Below are 17,884 nucleotides of genomic sequence, written 5' to 3'. Positions count from 1 at the left end.
TTTCACGTTCCATTCGACATAGTGCGGCGCCGGTGGTTGACCTTCCATAGGAGGCGCAAACCCACCTACCTACCTATCATCTCGGCAGAAAAATCTTGTTGCTAGGGTGGCCCGTTGGTTAGCCGTGAACCCTCGCGTTCTGCATCTCAGTCTGTCGTCAGTGCCTGCTTGAGAGAGAAGCGAGGCACCATGAAGCTCCTGATTTCGTGCTGCCTTTTGGTGGGCCTCGCCTGCGTCCAGGCAGATAGCGGCCCCAAAGTGACTGATAAGGTCGGTAGATACACAGATTTTTTTATTTAATTTAATTTTAATTGATCAAAAACAACAATTGTAGGTTTGGTTCGACATTGAAATTGGAGGCCAACCAGCAGGCCGCATCGAAATCGGTCTTTTCGGAGGCACTGTTCCCAAAACCGTCAGAAACTTTGTCGAGCTGGCACAAAAGGATGTTGGCCAGGGCTACAAGGGCAGCAAATTCCACAGGGTGATCAAGGACTTCATGATTCAGGGTGGGGACTTCACCCGAGGAGATGGAACTGGAGGTATTTGTCACGAAAATATGTTATGCATTTGTGGTATTTAAAATATTTTTCCAGGCCACTCTATCTACGGAGACAGGTTCGAAGACGAAAACTTCAAGCTCAAGCATTACGGTGCTGGATGGCTGTCGATGGCCAATGCAGGAAAGGACACCAATGGATCTCAGTTCTTCATCACCACCAAGACAACTTCTTGGCTTGATGGACGTCACGTTGTTTTCGGCAAGATAGTCAAGGGCATGGTAATTATTCAACAACAATTTAATGAAGCAATATAATTAAAAGATAATTATTAGGACATTGTGCGCAAAATCGAGAGCACCAAGACCGATGCCAGAGATCGTCCTGAGAAGGATGTTGTTATCAAGGACTGCGGTGCAGAGAAAGCCGAACCTCAGTTCTCAGTGGAGAAGGCAGATGCCACTGAATAAATTACATTTTGTCGTTTTTGTACGAATTGCTGAATGATTAAATTATATAAAATAAAATGTTCTCAAACGTTTTTTTTTCACCTTAAAAATCGAGATTTTTATAAACGCAGAAATTTTGGGCCAAATTTGATTGAAAATAATTATTTTACACTTTTCCCTTGCGGACCAAAAGTTTTGGGTAAGAATTACAAAAATTGCCCATTTAACAGGCGCTCAAACTGGGTTAAATTTAAAAGGTTGATTTTTTTTAGGGAATTTGTTGAAGTAACGATAAATTTATAAATAAGGTGTCTAAAATGGTCTACATTTAACGCCCAACAACTTTGCCACGTTGACAAACTTCCTAGGTCAAAGGTCAAGGCCACTAAAATTTTACCTACGATTTCAAAAAATTCCTGAATGTCGAAATAAACAAAAAATTTAATTTCTTGTGAGATAGCCAAAATGTGCCTCATTCAATCAGAAAATATTATTATATTAAAAAAAATTGAGTTACGGTCTTTCCGTATTTTTGAGAAATTCGATAAACATTTTTAGCCCCAAAATTATGCTTCAAATGCAATTTACTCTAGTTTCACAGAGATTTTTCAGTCAAATTTGGCAAATTAAATTGTCCCTTTTGAATAGTTGTGGGTTTTGAGGGGGTTCAAGTACACCCTCACCCTCTGGGAGTGATTTTTAAAATTTCATTGAATTTGGCCGTCATTGATGTCGTTCCGTTTTCCACCCTGAAAAAAAAATCTAAAGTGAATTTTACGTTTAACTTTCTGCATTCAGCTCTACATGACCGCACTGGAGCTCCTTGGTCAGAATCAAAATATTTACTTTCCAAGTGAATAAGGAATTCTAAGGAATTTAAATCAATAAATTATTTTAATTTTTTATTTGAAGCTGAACACCAATTCAGCAAATTACATAAAAAAAGGGTAGCAAAATTTCTTTGTTACAAAGAAATCTGTTTTTGCTTACCAGTTTCCAAATAAATCATCAAGAACATTATGCTGGACATCCGGGCTGTCCATGAGAGAAGACGACACTTTGACCTTCCGTGGCATGGGTCGCAGATCTTTGATGTTGACTTTCTTTTGGAAGAGCTTGCTTGTGCCTTCATTCGTGATCTGAAACGGGCAAATTAAAAATAAATTAACAATCAATACGATTCCTACCTTGAGAGAAATTTTTCTGAAGGAGTCCCTGATTGATTTCTCCCTTTTTGCTCCTTTGACTGGATTGAGCACTTTTTCATCGAGGCGGTTAACGTCTTCCACACTTGTCCCAGGAATGCTGAGCATAATCTTAAATGAGGATTGAATCAAAATTTGAAAATCTGACAAGAATCCGTTAATTTACCTCTTTGACGACCGCAAACTGCGGCCTGAGTAAGTCGTAAACTGAAGCTCCTAAATGGGTGAAACTTGTGCTGACATTTTCGTGCTCTCCCTGCACCTCCAGCCCATGGAGAATCGAACACATTATGTGGGAAACCGCTTGGTCTGACAGTTTGCTTTCCGCAAACAACAGCTTCACAAGTGGCAGCGTCAGTTGAGTCGCTCTTTGAGATAACGTGTTGTCCGACCAAGAAAATGCTCTGAAACAAATAAAGTTTTTTTGAACAGGCAGGGCAAAACTTTTGACAACTCACTTTAAAACACAAAGGAATACGGACTGGCAGATAACGTCTACACTCAACATTTGTTTGCCGAGATCGCTGATGACTTCGGTGTTTTTGGCGTTGAGTGGGCCCGCGTCCATGGGAACGTCCATCGTTTCGTCAGTGGCGGCTGAAAATCCTGGACTAGATCCGATGAGCACCGCCCTCAGGAGGTCGAAATATTCGCGAGAGAGCAGTCTGTTCAGATTATCCTCCAAAACAGCCTCACAGCACTAGGGAATTTAAAAAATTATATAGCTTTATTACTTATCATTGGACTCACTTGAGTATCACAAGTCTCAGGGCTCTCGATTTCTCCATTGTCGTAGAGACTTGCAATGTGCTGCCACTTGTTTGTCAGTCTTTGGTACACTAGAAGAGAATGAAACTTAACACCAGCCTTTGATTTGGCTCGAAATGTACTCACTGTAGGGACAGATTGCCGAGAGAAGCGGCTTCAGGATTTCGTAGTAACTAGACGGGCAGCAGGAAATGAAGGATTTGAGGAAGGGACGAATCAGGGATCGGAGTCTGTAGTCTGGCACGTGATCCAGGTCGGTAAACACTGAGAGTACCAGGTTTTCCGAGAGCATTGGAATGCTGTAGAAGTCGTGACCGAAAGAAACTCCAGCGGCGCCGAGAATGAGGTAGCAGTGCTCGTACAGGGTGGTTAGGAAATTCTGCATGCGTTCCAGCGGCGATTGGGGTTTGTGCTCTGCCGACTCGACCACAGACCAAGACGTTACGTTTGTTCCCAACGCATTACGTTTCAATTCCTGAAACATATTTAATTAATTTTAAAATCACGTCAGGGTTGATGGCTTCCACAAATATTTCAAGGACTGGTTTCAGGATTGTCATTCAGCAGTTTTGGATTTTAATTTGAGCTTTGCAGAGGCGAAAACCTAGGAAAAGACGCAAATTTCGATGACAATTGTAATAATTTACGAAATTTTTAATCTCTGGGTCTGGTCAAGGACAGATCCTGTAAGTCGATTTCGACCGTCCTCAGTTGATATCTCGACTCGAGCAAAAGTTTACTGTTTAAAACCGCTTTTTCCTCGACTTTTCAGCTACATTTTCTAACGTCTGAAGAGCCCGTGCTGTTTATTTAGTTGAATTTCTAAAAATTAATAAAATTTGAGTTACCTCAACCATGTCGTTGCACTTCTTGTAGCCTTCAGAAAGCGCTGCGAGAGCATCCGGCTTCCAGAGGTCATGCAGCGTCTTGCACAGCGCCAAAAGCTGGGGCAAGAAGTTAGGTAGGAAGTGCGGCGCGGCAGGATTTTTCTGCACAGGAACGCCGTTGGGCGTGTGGCACGCGATGAAGCCCCCTTTGGCCTGCAGTTCAGGGTCGGTCGGCCACTGGGAGCGTCTGATGATGGCGAACAGCAATTTGGTGCAGCGCATTATTCGAGATCGGTTCTTGCCGTTCGTGTCCTCAGTGCTGGGTTCGACGGGCGGTTTGTCCAAGCCCACGTAGGACATGAAAGCCCTCACGTCACTGAAAACAGGCCCGAGCGAAACCCAAATGGGAGAAATCGGCTCGATCGTTTCAGCGATGAAGCTCGTTTGTCTGGCGTAGTCGTTGAAGTGGTTGCTGACCAGAATCAGGGCCTCCTGCAGAGTGACGATCTCCAGCTGGGACAGTTGGTCCGGTGCCGTGGACAGGTTGTTGATGGTCACCTTGATCTCGTCGAACAAAGGTAGCAAGAGCAGCGGATACTTCTGCGCCAGCTTCACCATCAGCGAGGCCGCGTGTCTCCTCACGTTCTTCACGGCTCTCGTTCGTTTGTCCTTGGTCTGTCCAGGCAGGGCGAAGACCAAAGCTGAGAAAATCTTCTGCAGGACTTGCGGCAGCGTGGCTGCGCACGCCTGGTCCATGCTGAGGAAGACGAAGAGCGCGGATATGCTGGATAGCACGAAGGACATGATGAAGGGATCGTTGTTCTGCAACTGCAGACACTGCTTTATCAAGCCGAGCCCGGCGGCTGGTGACGGCCGTACGGCGCAGTGCAGGATTTTGTTGAGAACCGAGTCGAGCACGACGGTCACTGCCTCCCATTCGATGACCAGAGGAGTGAAAAAGGAGCACACGGCTGGCGTTTCCTTGGACATGACGGTCTTCAGACAGTATTCAGCGTACTCGAACGCCTCCAGGGGAAGAATCAGAGTGACCTGGTTCAAACAATCTTGCATTTCGGCCCGGTAGCGGTGGAAAAATACGAAAAACTCTTCATCCGAGTCAAAATCCATGGTCGAGTAGACTGATGAGGCGCATTCTGTTTGGCTTGGCACCCCAACTTTCATGCACTGTAATGACAACTTAATTATTCTTTTAAGCTAGACGATTCCACGAGAGATTTGATTTAGATGAGGACCAATCACACTCTCGGAGCTGAGAAAATTGAGATTATCTCAATTCCTAACAAAACTTTGTGCCATTTGGATGGACAACAACTTGTATAAACTCAATGACATTCTAACATCATCAGAACTCAAAATAATCTCACTTTAGTTAGCTCCCTGAGGCAGATTTTCCGGAAAAATGACCTCTCATACCAAACAATCATTTATGCAAGACAAAAATCCACAAACCTTAGGAACAGAAATCTCGATCCATCGCTTCGCAAAGAATATGAATTCAGGATTTTTCGAAATTTGATTGTGCTTGAAAAATGCGGCCCAAAGAGAATTGCACTCTCTGGTAATCACATGGCTTGGATGCTGCGTGAAGAGCATGAGAACCTCCAGAAAAATGGAAAAGTTTGCTGGCAGCGCAGTGCTGGCGTCCTTGGCCAGAAGATATTGCATTTGAGATCCGAGGCCAGTCACAACCTGTGTCAGCAGTTTCAGGAACAAGTACACTGGCTCACTCGGAGGACAGCGCAAGCCTCTTTCCGCGGCCATGCAAATGCAGTTCATCGTGTGCGGATTTTGCAGAAGCAACACAGCAAACTGCCGCTCTTCCCAAGATCCCTTTCTGTTCAAAATCTGAAAAACAGGAGTCGATTATGGAAAATAGGAGGACAGTTCTGAACTAATACCTGAACTAGACACTCGGCTGCTGCGTAAAGAACAGGTTCGCACTGAGAATCATTGAGCAAAGCACAGAGGGAATGCAAGAGCTGTCCATTATTGTAGATTAGTGCAGCCGATGAGACCCATTCAACAAACGCACTCAGAGTTTTCAAAACAACCTGGAAATTATTGTTTAAACCATTTTTCTTGATGGGATTAAATGCGCCTATATACTTCACATAGCTTCAGTGGAATTTTGTTTGCTTCAGCGTTGCCAATTAGTTGCAAATTAGTGTTAATTACGTGCAGGAAGAAGCCAAAGATGCTCTCCATGTTTGCGTTCAAGGCGTGGTGTATGTCCTTACGCCTCTGATTTGATTCAAGGGTCTAACAATTCAAAAATTTAATCAAAAGATTATTGGCAATAAACTACAATTACTTGAAGAACGGCTACATCCTCAGCAAGGCGTCTGAAAATCAGCAACGCAAGCTCAGCTTGCGTTGGGCCGCGCTTGCAGAGCGCGTCCATCTCCTCGAGAAAGCTGGGCCACTGCTGAGGCCACTCGCGCTTCACCATCTCCACGATAAGTCTTGCAATCGCGTCCTTGATGTGCGATTGTTCATCAAACATGGAAAGGGTGCCTCCTCGCAACAGTTGCATGCTGCTTTCCTGTTCACACGTGAGGAAATATTCATTTTAAGCAATGCCAAACAATTCCTCAGGGTCGAGTTAGGAAAATTGAAAATTCGGCACAAAAAGCGCCGAAAACATGAAAGCCGTTGCTATTGGTGGATCTTTGGTGTGAAGAACGCCGGCGACCAATCAGAGAAGGGATAGACAAGACAGCTGGACTTGTTGCAAGACTCACTTCCGCTGGCTGTCGCTGTGGCGCTGCTGTCTCGATCTGGCTGATCAGACCCACTCTCTTCTCCGATTGGTCAACCAAAAACCACCGATTTACGGCCCTCAGCAACTTTGACTGGTTACTTGCCTTGATGAAAAGTTTATCTTCGATTGAGAGCACGTTCCACCGGTGTCGTATGCAATGTTCCATGAGTTGGAGCCCAAAATGCCTGATGATAGCTGGATTTGGCAGCTGGGCAAGCACTTGTCCACATTGTGCGCATATAGGAGAATTTTCTTTAAACTGCTCGCATGCTTCATACGCTTCCCTTCTTTTGCTCACACTGGCGTTTGGGTCCAGAGACACCTCTACAGCACCGACAAGTTGAGCACACACTTGGTGCACAGCAGAGGGATCCATGTCCTGGTCAATGAAACGAAATAATTTAATGAAATATTTATTAAACACCAAAAGGTGTACAACAGACATAATATATGATACAGAGATAATAAACGAAATAATTATGTTTCAAAATTTCAATTTGGTCCATGAATTCCTGATACACATGGCTGAAATTGCCGGATACATAATATGTACAGATTTAGATTAAAGAGATTCAACCAGGAACAAACTAGCCTGTTAAAAATTCTTACTTGATAGTTGGTTTTTTTCGATGCGATGAATTAAGCGTTAGAGACTTTCCACAATCAAGTACAGCGAAAACAACTGTCTACGCAGTGAGCCGGTTTACAAAGCGCGCCCAGGTAGTAAGCAACGACAGGAGCCAGCAGCAGCAGGTGATGTCAGATCAGATGATGTGAAGGAGAGTAAAGCATGAAACCAGTGCAGATAGAATAGGGGGCGTAACCTCCTTGCACTTTGTTTTGTTTCTTCCATCTAGTACTAGTGGCGCCAAACCCAGCCAAACCAGAAACCAGCGCCACACGAAATAAACCCAGGAAACTGCACGGCAGCTGGATTCAAACCAAATTAGTAAATTGTATTTCATTTTCTTTGATGTTGGACAATTATTTTGAGTTACAAACAATAAAGAATAAAATAATAAGGTTTATTCAGCTGGCAAATTCAATTGGTTGTTGATTGAAGGCCAAATGCTGCGATTGGGCGATTCCAATTCCCCCGCGTCCCGCGCAGGGATCTCGGTCGTCGGTCACGCTCGTGTTTGTGACAAGCACCGCAATCGCTCAGCGCCCCCGTCTCCTTCTCTTTCTGTAGCATCACAGGCATCCATTTTAGCCGAGGCAATTTCCCTGAAGTTGCGTCAATTTTCGAACATAAAAGCACGATGGCCGAACAAGAGTACGACGCAAGCGGTAATGGAGACTTCCAGGGAGACATGGGTGGTGAATGCGACAATGTGGAGAACGAAGATGCCCTGCTGAACGGCGCCGAAAACGGCAACGGTGACCAGGGGCAGCAGCAGCAGCAGATCGAGTCATCCGGCAGAGACGACGACAGGTAAATTTGTCTTTCCACGCTTCTTTTTCTGGCTTGCGTGTGAGTGTGACCTGTCGATCGGCCAAAATTGCTCGTTTTCGAAGTGTCAGGGACGTTAATTCGGCCAATTCGCATGAAAATGATGCAAAAATCTTTGCCGCCCCTAGCCCCCCTATAAATCTACGCAGTTGCGAATTAATCAATAATCTGCAGAGATTTTCCTTTTGCCTCACTTCCCACGCACAATTCCGGATATAAAACCGTAACGCCGTCGGGACGAAAAGCGAATTTTCGGATTTAGATTGCTATTCGGGCGGGTAGCGAAGAAAGACGCTTGGCTTGACTAGTCAGCCTCGGAATCGAGGCCGGCTGCTGGGTCAATGACTGCCGGCAAAATGGAGGCGACGGCGTCGCTCTTTCAAAATCCGCGATCATCGGGCTGACGAAGGCCCATCGGCCGGCTTGGCCGGGTGCGTTCGGTGACCGGCGTCCCGGGACACCCGGTGGACGGCATAGTGGCGAGCAATATTGGCCGATTGCACGTTTTCGAGGGAACGAAAAACGACAAGTGCCTTGAGCATCGATCGCCCCCCGTTATGAATCAAGTTATCTCAGCCGCGTCCCACTTTGTTATTAATATTACTGGACATTGATTATTATAATGCACCTGCCGTTCTTTTTCAGCACGAATCTCAGATAGTAGAGTAAAGAAAGATAGCAAGCAGCCAATCTGATTGATCAAATACATATTAATAATTAATTCCCGAGCGAAACCTCGCAATTTCACTGCTTTTTTCCAGCCTTGAGTTGAGAGTCTGTATAATGAGGTAAACCTAGTTGTCTCTCTGCTTCAGTGTAATTATATTTGCTCCTGTCACAATCTCTGGCTGAGATAACAATCTCGGCGTTCTGAATGATCAATCGTAACAACTACTAAGGATTCAGTTCTCACAATCGACTTTGAATCAACGATGTTTAAGGCACGATTTTCGCTCCCCTCGCCCCCTCCTAGTGCTAAGTGTTTTGGATGGGTCTTTTTAATTAATATATCTTGCTGACTGAATTATACCTATTTTTAAATTAATAATTAATAGACTTCTCATTAATTAATTAGTGACCATTCTTGACGCCATTTTAAATACACATCTAGTGCAATTTAACTGACCACCAGTGTTTCTCTCACTCACTCGGTCTATCTCGTTTGCTGTCGATTAAATAAATTGCTCGCTGGTAAAATCTTCTTCCAAGAAGTGCTCCTATCTCTCTTTCTCTCGTTAAAGGGGTTTGGGCCGCGTCCGCGCGTCCCGGGTCGCCACCCCCGAAAGTTTCGGGGGTCGGCGAGCCGGGCACCGGACCCAACAAGGCCTACTTCGTTTGCTCGCTGGCCGTGAATCATGAATCATGTAAGAACCAAAATATTTGAGACAATAAAAGTGACAATCCTTGAAATCCAAACTCTCTAGATGTCTTGATAGAGTCTGTAAATAAGATAAAACTTGGTAGGGATGTGCAAAACTGACTGTCTTTTCCTGTGTTCGCGCCGTCAAATGAGAATAGATCGTTCATTCTGTTAAGGCTCTTGTGAAAATGTCGAATCTAATGATTTTCCGCGGTATTTATTTTCTTGGTGCCCCGTTTTCGAAATTCCCGCTTTTATTTTCCTTAATCCTTGGTTTGTGACACAGCCACGCCTTATTAAATTCTCCTTGATAGCACACCTTTATTTCAAATTTCCCGCCATTTTTTATTTTCACGAAGTTTGACACGTGCCAGATAATCTTCCCCAGATAATTTTCGGTTTTTTGGCGCTCTACATCGACCCCTTTTTAATAACTCTTTTGTAAACCACGCCCCCTTTTCTAAACTCACGCGAATTTATGTTTCAAAGGTCCGTGACACGCGGCACACCTTATTCTAAGTCCAGATTGCCACCACGCCCCCCTATTGAAATTCACGAGATTTCCCCCCTTTTTTCTTGAATTTAGTCCTGCCAGTTACTCTCCCTCTCCGGTCGACACAGTCATTTTAGTATCGGAAATTCTCCTCGGTAAAGATCGATTATCTTTGCACATCCCTGAAAGTAAGATATTGATGTTGTAATGCGATCAATGTAACTGTAACAACCAAATGCGATCTCTGTGAGAAACAAACAAACAAACAAACGATCTCTGTTAAGTGTAATACATAATTTGTGTACGATTAAAGAAAGTGCTGTGTAAAAATTCACCGCCGAGCGGCAAACGGAGTGAATACTATCTTTTTAAAGCAGTTTGAAAAGTCAAAAGAGTCGTTGGCAAGACGGTGTGTGTTGGTTGACGATTGGGTCGAACTGACTAAAATGTGGTTAATTATCGTCTCCAGGTGAAGTGGATGGAGGGCACCGGACGGCCCTGGAATTCGTCATCAGGTGGAGTGGCCTTTGGTGCTCCCCGCGGCACCTATGGTATTGTCTCAAGTAGTACACAAAATCCTCACTCCTCTGGGTTTTTCTTGACGTTGAGATTTTGAACCACTTTCAAAATAACGACATGAAAGAAAACCAACTCTTGTTCGTTCGTTTGATCGATCTACTCGTCACTCTTATACATATTTTTGTGCTTCTATACATTAACAGTTTTTGCAGAAATAAATTCTCACGTACCAATTATATATATACTTGATGTCTCTCTTGAAATCACGACTATTTATATATTTAATCATTGACTATATATATATTTACTATTATATTTAAATTTTTGCCATTTTTTGAAAGACTTTTCAGATGAATCGTGGTTGCTTGTTGGTTGCTGGCCTTGTTAAAATCACGCAAAAATCCAGTTCCAAACTAGACCCAGTCACTATTTTTTCCGAAAATTTTAGGACGGGAGCCTCTTTTCTTTCCAGATTTTACTGATTCCCCTCTCTCTCATTGCAGAAAATTATTCGTCGGAGGACTCAGTTGGGAGACCACCGACAGTAAGTGCCACCGAATCTATTTTATTTATTCAGTTTTGACACTCGTTAAAATTCACAGAGGAGCTGCGGGAACACTTTTCCAAGTTTGGTGAAATCGAGAGCATCAACGTGAAGACTGACCCCAACACCGGCCGCTCAAGAGGATTCGCTTTCATCGTTTTCGGAACCGCCGAGGGCCTCGAAAAGGTTAACCTCCGTCGCGTGGCTTGTACTTTAAAATCTATCTTGTGCACCAAAAACAGGCTTTGAACGCCGGCGATCATGTAATTAACAGCAAGAAAGTCGACCCTAAGAAAGCAAAGGCCAGGCACGGCAAGATTTTCGTCGGTGGCCTGCCCACCGATCTCAGTGATGACGAAATCAAAGCCTTCTTCTCAAACTTCGGAGTCATCATGGAAGTAGAAATGCCCTTCGACAAAGTCAAGAACCAGCGCAAGGGCTTCTGCTTTATCACCTTTGAATCCGACCAAGTGGTGCAGGAGCTGCTCAAAACCCCCAAACAGACCATCAATGGCAAAGAGGTAAGCGAAGAGCGAAGTTCTTGTAATGATTTGAAATTGGGATTGCGCTTTTTTGGGTCACTTGTGCACCCGCTCACGACGGTCAGATTAAGATGACTCGGTCTGGGAACTTGGAAATAGGGACGTGGTTTAATTTTGAATTCGCCCAAATCACTGGAACGTCTAATTTATTAATTGCGGGTAATCTAAGTTGGAGGCTTGGGAAAGGAAGTCGTGGAAAATCGTTTAACTTGATAGGTGTGCTGTGCGTGGTACTCACTCAAATGGAGCGGCATGGTCGCGAAATTGCTAATTGGCAAACGCAGGAAATTTGAAATTGGAGCGTGTTCCACCGAAACGTTTCCCAGTAATTTAAAAATTTGCGCTCTTACCAACAATTCGCGGAAATTTTGACTGGGGTTTGGTAGCCTAGATAATTTGAAAAAATGGGGCGAAGCATTTAATATCAATAAACGCGGGGAAAACGAAAGATGTTTCGTTCTTGCTGAGATTGTGTCCGTATTTAGAAAAGGGGGTGTGGTTTACTCGATAAATCTCAAAGAATATTGCGAGAAATTTAAACGTTAGCTGTTGACGTTATATAAAGCTTCAGGTTCTGTCCCTGTCCCTGTCAGTGAGTGCGGGATATTTAAAATCGGATTATATACCTAGATTATAATTTATATGATGTTCACTAGGTTTATAAATGGAATTGAAAAAAAATGAAAGCGCCTAAAGGCCCATTCAAAGTAGTTATAATATATGACAACTCTCTAAATAGATGAATACATATTTTCCTAAATCAAACTACTTTAATATCTTACAACAAACTCGATTTATTTCTTCTAGGTGGACGTAAAGAAAGCGACGCCAAGGCCAGAGAACATGGGTGGCATGCGCGGAGGAAGAGGCAGAGGACATCCACGCGGCGGCCGAGGAGGTCGTGGCGGACGTGGTCGTGGAGGCGGCGGTAAGTTATTCTCTATTCACTCTTTCTCGAGCACTGTTTGAACCTTAGTTGCTCTTGGCACCTTTCAAAAAGGGTATCAATCACCTCAATCCATAATATTTTTTAGAAAAGGGTGGTTTTGTTTGAGTTTTTTGATTTTAAACTGGTTGCTACGCAGGTTTCGGAGGCAGCCAGAATAACTACAATAATGGCTGGAGCCACGGCGAGGGAAATGACGGTTAGTTTTATCTCAGTTTATTTCTTGGTGGACCTGGTTTAAGTGGTGTAGGAAAGAACAAAAGTCCGTGACTCGAGTAAAAAGAATTCCAGCACATTCGCTCGCGGGCTCCCTTTGATTTAACTCGCATGACATTTTGGTGCCTCTTTAGAGTCTCTCAAATTTAAATAAAAGAAAAAATGGACTTCTTTATACTTGGTGGAATTGAGTGAGCGGCTCGAGAGAGGAGAAATGAACGAGATTGGCCTCTTTCAGGCGGATACGGCGGTGGCTACGACTACTACGGAAACGGCGGCTACGGCAACTACGGCGGATACGGAGGCTACGACTACACCGGATACAATTATGGCAACTACGGTGAGTGGGCGTCTTGAATTTTCCTTCTCTCACCAAATCATCCGATCATTTTGCTTTAAAGTCAATAAGGAAAGTAAATAAATAAATATAAAGAGAGATAAATTTGAGAGAAAAGAGCTCGGTTTTGGCAAAACCATGGGCTCTTTTTTTCAAACACTTGTGTGCAATGGAACTAGCTCTTTTTTTCTTGAATTAATCGGTGTTCCTTGCTGCAGACTACGGCTATGGCAATAATTATGATGGAGGCTATGGACGCGGTGGCCCCCGTGGTAAAGGTACTGCATCATACAATATTGCTAAAAATGGTCAATCCGAACAAGCCCACCACCCTTCTCTGCTGTTTTAGTTATCATAATTTTCACTCTCTCGTTTTGCATGCCATTCATTCAACAGTCATTCAGAGCAGTAGTCGAATTTTAAACAAAACCAAAAAAAACTCAACCGTTTTATTATCGTTTCGTTTGGTCACTTAGATGAGTTGTGCACTGTCTTGAAGTGAACATTTTTTTCTTTAAGTATTACTCTCATGTTTTATTTGCCTGCTTTTTCCTTATTCACGCCATTTGAGTTTTCGTACGTTAAAATATAAAAAAATTCATTAACAAGTTGATTAGCAAGAGGTTGAGGTCTTTCTACAACTACATAAATTGTTGCAGGCTATGGCGGTGGCAAACAGAGGGGTGGTCGTGGAATGCATCGGCAGCAACCGTACTAGTTGCCCTCCCTCACAGTACTTAATTCTCATTCAGACATCGATGTTTTAATTTTTTGGTAAGACACTAAAGCAACTCTTGTTTCATTACGCTGCCGTAAAGTAGAATAATTAATTTTGCCTTGATCTTTTCTTTGCTGATTTTGAAATGGGAAAAGTCAAATCAAAACATCCAATTGGCCATTTGTTAATCATTTCTTATAGTTGTGCATGAGACCAAAGTTGCCACCCGTTTTGCTGATTCTAATTGACGAGGGAACCGACATTTCGATCCGTTTTAACACGATTTTTGCCTCATTTGCCGCTTTTAAACATAGAAAAAAATGCTATTAAAATGATATTTATGTTTTGCAGATTCTACTTGATGAGACGAATCGATTGATACTTAATTTTCGGAATTCCGACCAAATCCTGATTTTGAAATTGGGTCGAATTTACGACGCCTAAATATTATAACCTTCCGAATAATTTGTAACCAAAAAATTTCGTTTTATTTTAATTATTCGACCTTTAAAATTCAGTCAAAATAACATTTGGCTTAAAAAATCGATAAAAGAATGCCCCATTAATCGATTCGTCTCGTCTCCATGCCAAAAATCATCACAATTATTGTTTTAACTAGCTCAGTCCGCTTTTAGGCTACAATAATTTTCAGTTAAATGAGGCATAAAGTCTTCGTCAAAGCGGAAAATTCCCTTGTGAATTGCGATCTGATTACGGATCTTCCTCTCGGAGCTTTGAGCCGCAGCTTGGTTTTGGTTTTAAACGCAACGCTAGTGAGTGCGAGGAAGCAAGCCACTGACGTGACTGCCTGTTCTGTTTCAGAGCAATCTTAATTCAGCACAACACCGAAGCACTCCCACCCGCTAAACTCAAGTCATGACATAAATTAGTATCCGCTCATCTCGGACGAGTCTGTCGGCTCTGCAAGTTTTCCGTCGCCATTCCACACACCACACACATCCACACACTCACACACACACGCAACACACACATAGTTGGAAATAATACAAGAATATATTTATTGTCTGGTGAAGTGCATGGTTTTAAGAATGCCACGAGAGACAATTACTGAGGAAAAAAATAAAACTGTTCATCGTGCGAGTGTCGCCCGTGTCGCCTCCCTTCAACAAGTCGGCCAATGTGTGATTAGATTGGCCATCTCATTTATCAATATGAATGTAAACAATTCTTAAGGCATTAGTTTCTAAGTTGTCTCGCTTAACTCTAGTGAAGTAAAGAGAGCGTTTGGAATGTTGTTCGAAAAATTTTAACGCCAACGGTACAGTGGGAAGAGCAACTGTATGTCCTCAAAATAAACAAGCCCTTTGTAACAAACCATGATGTTTAATTAAATTAATTAGTTTTTCTTTAATCAGCCTGCTTTATTATTAATAATTCGCAACACATAAGCATCAATAAACATTATTTTTTTAAACAGCCTTAATTTAGTCGGAGGAGCGATATGCCTCTAGCGCTGGGCGAACGGTCGTTTTGGTCTATCCCCAGACGCGGACGTTCATGTCCCACGAGGCGGAGACCAAGGCGATTCCGTTGGGCGAAACCGAAATGGAGGTGACGCGATTTTCGTGTCCATGCAGCTGACCTGAAAGGTGATTGAACGCGTTCAGAGGAGGGAAAATTGACACAAATTTCGTTTCGGAATGGTTAAACCTTGAGTTCGAGAGATACTCGGGGTCAAAGGTTATTTTTACTTGATCAGGGTAAATTTTTTATATTCAAAATTGCACGACCAGTTGGTTACTACCCTGGGAGCATGCTTAGAGCCTTCCATGAGATCAGATGTGACCATCTTAACAGGTTTAAAAATTGAACCCTGGCGTCAGGGTAGTTCTCAAGTGATCAGAAACCACTATTCAATAATCTGCACGTTCACCGTTGGATATGTCAAATTTGACCCTTAAGAAGGCATCAGGGAAACCACCTTCAAGAAAATTCATGGCTTACCGCAGTGGTTGGTCTTCAAAGTGTCCCAGCTGTGGACGTTTCCGTCGTCCGTGCCGCAGAGCACCATTCGGCCCGACTTGGAGAGGCCGCAGCTTGTAAATCCAGGGTTGCCCGAAGGTACCTTGTACAAGGCTACCTGTTGGTCGGAGCGGATGTCGAAGAGGCGCGTCGTCTTGTCCTCGGAGCAGGTGGCAAAGCCAAATCCGGATGGATGGTACTGATTGTCCAAAAATAAATTCATTAAATTAATCCAGGACAAAATTACACAGAATTTTTAAATTTACTGGAAATTTTGAAATAAAAATTCGTTATTTTACACTAAAGAAATGTACGATTTGTCTCAGAAAATTTAGAAAACTAACTCCAGCCCAATTTACATAGGATATATATGATTTTACACAAAGCAGATATAATTTTAAACAGGTTTTTTCAACTCTTTATCCACTTGAAGAAGTTGTACCAGTGTATTAGAGCATTGCTATTGGCTATCCGCTGTTGGTGGTGGGGAGTCACGTTCGTAGAGCGCGAAAATACTTACGCAGATGGAATTAACGTCGGCTTCGTGACCAAAGAAGGTCTGTTTCGGCGCCTCTTCACGCATGTCCCAGAGGCGACAGGTTTTGTCCACGCTGCTGGTCAGATAGGTGTTGTTGTCCGGTCCCAAAGAGATGCACACAACGTCGCCGCAGTGCGCGTTGAATTCCATCGTCTTTTTGTTGGCTTCCAAATCCCAATGGCACCTATATACATTTAAGAAGCAATCAAATTACATACAGCGTAAGGGAAAAATATAAACTGCTTGTAGAGAAGGGATTTCAAACTGCCGCAAGGGAATTCTTAAAAGTTGTCGGAAGGAACTTTATTTATTTTAGTTTTTTCGATTCAATCGAGATAGAAATTGCCAGAAGTTGGAATTTTCATGATCTTTTCGATTTTTCAAAAATGATCGCTTACACTTTACAATCTCCAGAGCCAGTGATGAGGTGGGTGTCGTCGATAAAGCGGCACGAAGACAAAAAGCCTTCGTAGCCGAGCAGTTCTCGCAGCATCTTGGCGGCGCCGGTGCTGGCGTCCCGATTGTTCACGTCGTACACAGTGCACATGTTGTCCATGCCGCCACAAGCTTCCACCAATTCATTAATTTAAATTAAAAAAAAAAAATTAATTTTTACGTACCGACGAAGTTTCCGCTGGGCGCAAAAGTGCTGCTCATGACCCAGGACGACCTCAGAGGAATGACCTGAACCTTGTTGCCCGTCCAGGTGTCCCAGATGATCAGCTTTCCGTCCAGAGAGCCGGTTACAGCGTGTCTGTATAAATTTATATCAATGAAAAATATTTTTTTATTTTAAATAATAATTTCACCTGCTGTCTCCGCTGTAATGACAGGTGGTCACCTTGTTGATGTGGCCCTTGAGCATTTTTTTGGTGCTGAGCCGGATTTTAGGCGCGTCGCCCATATCCCCGCATTTATCGGCCAGGTTCGCATCGTTGACCTCCTTTTGCTTGTCCTGTGCGGTGAACAGAATTGGCCAAAAATTCAAATAAAAACAATTGCAACCTTACCTGGATGCTGGAGATGAGGTTTTCCAGCTCAGTCCTGAGGGCGGTCTGCTCCGAGTCTTCCTTAGGCATGGCGAATTTTGGCTCTCGTGCTTGCAGACCTGCTGGAATCGTCCGACTGAACGCTTGAGTTGTCCGCGCCTCGTGACCGCGCGCCTCCCCTATAGATCCTATTAGTTGCATGCGCCCCCCTAATGTGATTATCCCCTGACACTAACTCAATTAAGCATACCCCTGAAGCTCGAAGCTTCTTCCTCTCACACATAAGCAAACTCACTTGAAAGAGTTCAATGCTGACTGACACCACTTCATTAATTTGCATGGAATTTATACGATTTGTTTTATATTTTTTGAGAATTTTGGTATTGTACTAAAAAAAACTGGCAAGCTTACAGGGGCTCAAATAGGTTGTCCAATTTTTAAAGGAAAATTTTAATTAAATCCAGAGTAAAGTTGAATTGATAATTAAGATGTCTAAAATTGTCATGTTCCTGTGTAAAGATTCAAACCATGAGCGCGCTTATGAGGCGCCTGGAGAGAGCAGGCGTCAGAAGGTGAATAAGGTAGTAGGGGCTTAGTTATAATCTACATTAAACGCCCAACAACTTTACAACGTCGACAAACTTCGTAGGTCAATGGTCAAGGTCACTAAAATTGCACCAAAAATTTAAAGAAACTCCTGCATACCGAAGGAAAC

General features: G+C 43.3%; 4 protein-coding genes across 10 annotated transcripts; 2 read left to right on the top strand and 2 right to left on the bottom strand.

Moving 5' to 3' along the window:
* The first annotated feature begins 23 nt into the window (after window positions 1-23).
* LOC135946892 (peptidyl-prolyl cis-trans isomerase 5-like) lies at window positions 24-1,031 on the top strand. The gene is made up of 4 exons (XM_065495362.1): window positions 24-270; window positions 335-542; window positions 597-781; window positions 836-1,031. Exons 1-4 carry the CDS (start codon window positions 190-192, stop codon window positions 968-970), a joined length of 609 nt encoding a protein of 202 aa, XP_065351434.1. The 5' UTR covers window positions 24-189; the 3' UTR covers window positions 971-1,031.
* Window positions 1,032-1,372: 341 nt separating this feature from the next.
* Window positions 1,373-7,316, bottom strand: Ranbp21 (exportin-5-like protein Ranbp21). Its single transcript, XM_065495325.1, has 14 exons — window positions 7,141-7,316; window positions 6,635-6,910; window positions 6,082-6,312; window positions 5,877-6,029; window positions 5,669-5,821; window positions 5,220-5,615; window positions 3,771-4,934; window positions 3,049-3,397; window positions 2,905-2,993; window positions 2,613-2,854; window positions 2,321-2,558; window positions 2,137-2,265; window positions 1,940-2,088; window positions 1,373-1,698 (listed from the first exon to the last, which is right to left on the bottom strand). The coding sequence occupies exons 2-14, from the start codon at window positions 6,905-6,907 to the stop codon at window positions 1,629-1,631; spliced, it is 3,636 nt and encodes a 1,211-aa protein (XP_065351397.1). The 5' UTR covers window positions 6,908-6,910; window positions 7,141-7,316; the 3' UTR covers window positions 1,373-1,628.
* Window positions 7,317-7,709: 393 nt separating this feature from the next.
* LOC135946889 (RNA-binding protein squid-like) lies at window positions 7,710-15,031 on the top strand. Of its 7 annotated transcripts, XM_065495353.1 has the most exons (10): window positions 7,712-7,966; window positions 10,860-10,900; window positions 10,959-11,086; window positions 11,143-11,421; window positions 12,250-12,370; window positions 12,528-12,587; window positions 12,843-12,944; window positions 13,160-13,219; window positions 13,601-13,715; window positions 14,482-15,031. In XM_065495353.1, exons 1-9 carry the CDS (start codon window positions 7,794-7,796, stop codon window positions 13,657-13,659), a joined length of 1,023 nt encoding a protein of 340 aa, XP_065351425.1. In that variant the 5' UTR covers window positions 7,712-7,793; the 3' UTR covers window positions 13,660-13,715; window positions 14,482-15,031. The 7 variants fall into 7 exon arrangements, with proteins under 7 accessions (XP_065351428.1, XP_065351425.1, XP_065351426.1 ...); XM_065495356.1 differs by lacking the exon at window positions 12,528-12,587 and having other exon boundaries at window positions 7,710-7,966; XM_065495354.1 differs by lacking the exon at window positions 13,601-13,715.
* Window positions 14,481-17,337, bottom strand: Gbeta76C (guanine nucleotide-binding protein subunit beta-2). Its single transcript, XM_065495352.1, has 7 exons — window positions 17,191-17,337; window positions 16,990-17,135; window positions 16,801-16,934; window positions 16,579-16,747; window positions 16,163-16,364; window positions 15,625-15,841; window positions 14,481-15,262 (listed from the first exon to the last, which is right to left on the bottom strand). Exons 1-7 carry the CDS (start codon window positions 17,257-17,259, stop codon window positions 15,156-15,158), a joined length of 1,044 nt encoding a protein of 347 aa, XP_065351424.1. The 5' UTR covers window positions 17,260-17,337; the 3' UTR covers window positions 14,481-15,155.
* Window positions 17,338-17,884: the final 547 nt, after the last annotated feature.

Source organism: Cloeon dipterum, chromosome X, assembly GCF_949628265.1.
Source record: "Cloeon dipterum chromosome X, ieCloDipt1.1, whole genome shotgun sequence".
NCBI classification, from domain to species: domain Eukaryota; kingdom Metazoa; phylum Arthropoda; class Insecta; order Ephemeroptera; family Baetidae; genus Cloeon; species Cloeon dipterum.
Note: the sequence above shows the minus strand (reverse complement) of the source record. Positions and strands in the feature narration are given on the sequence as shown.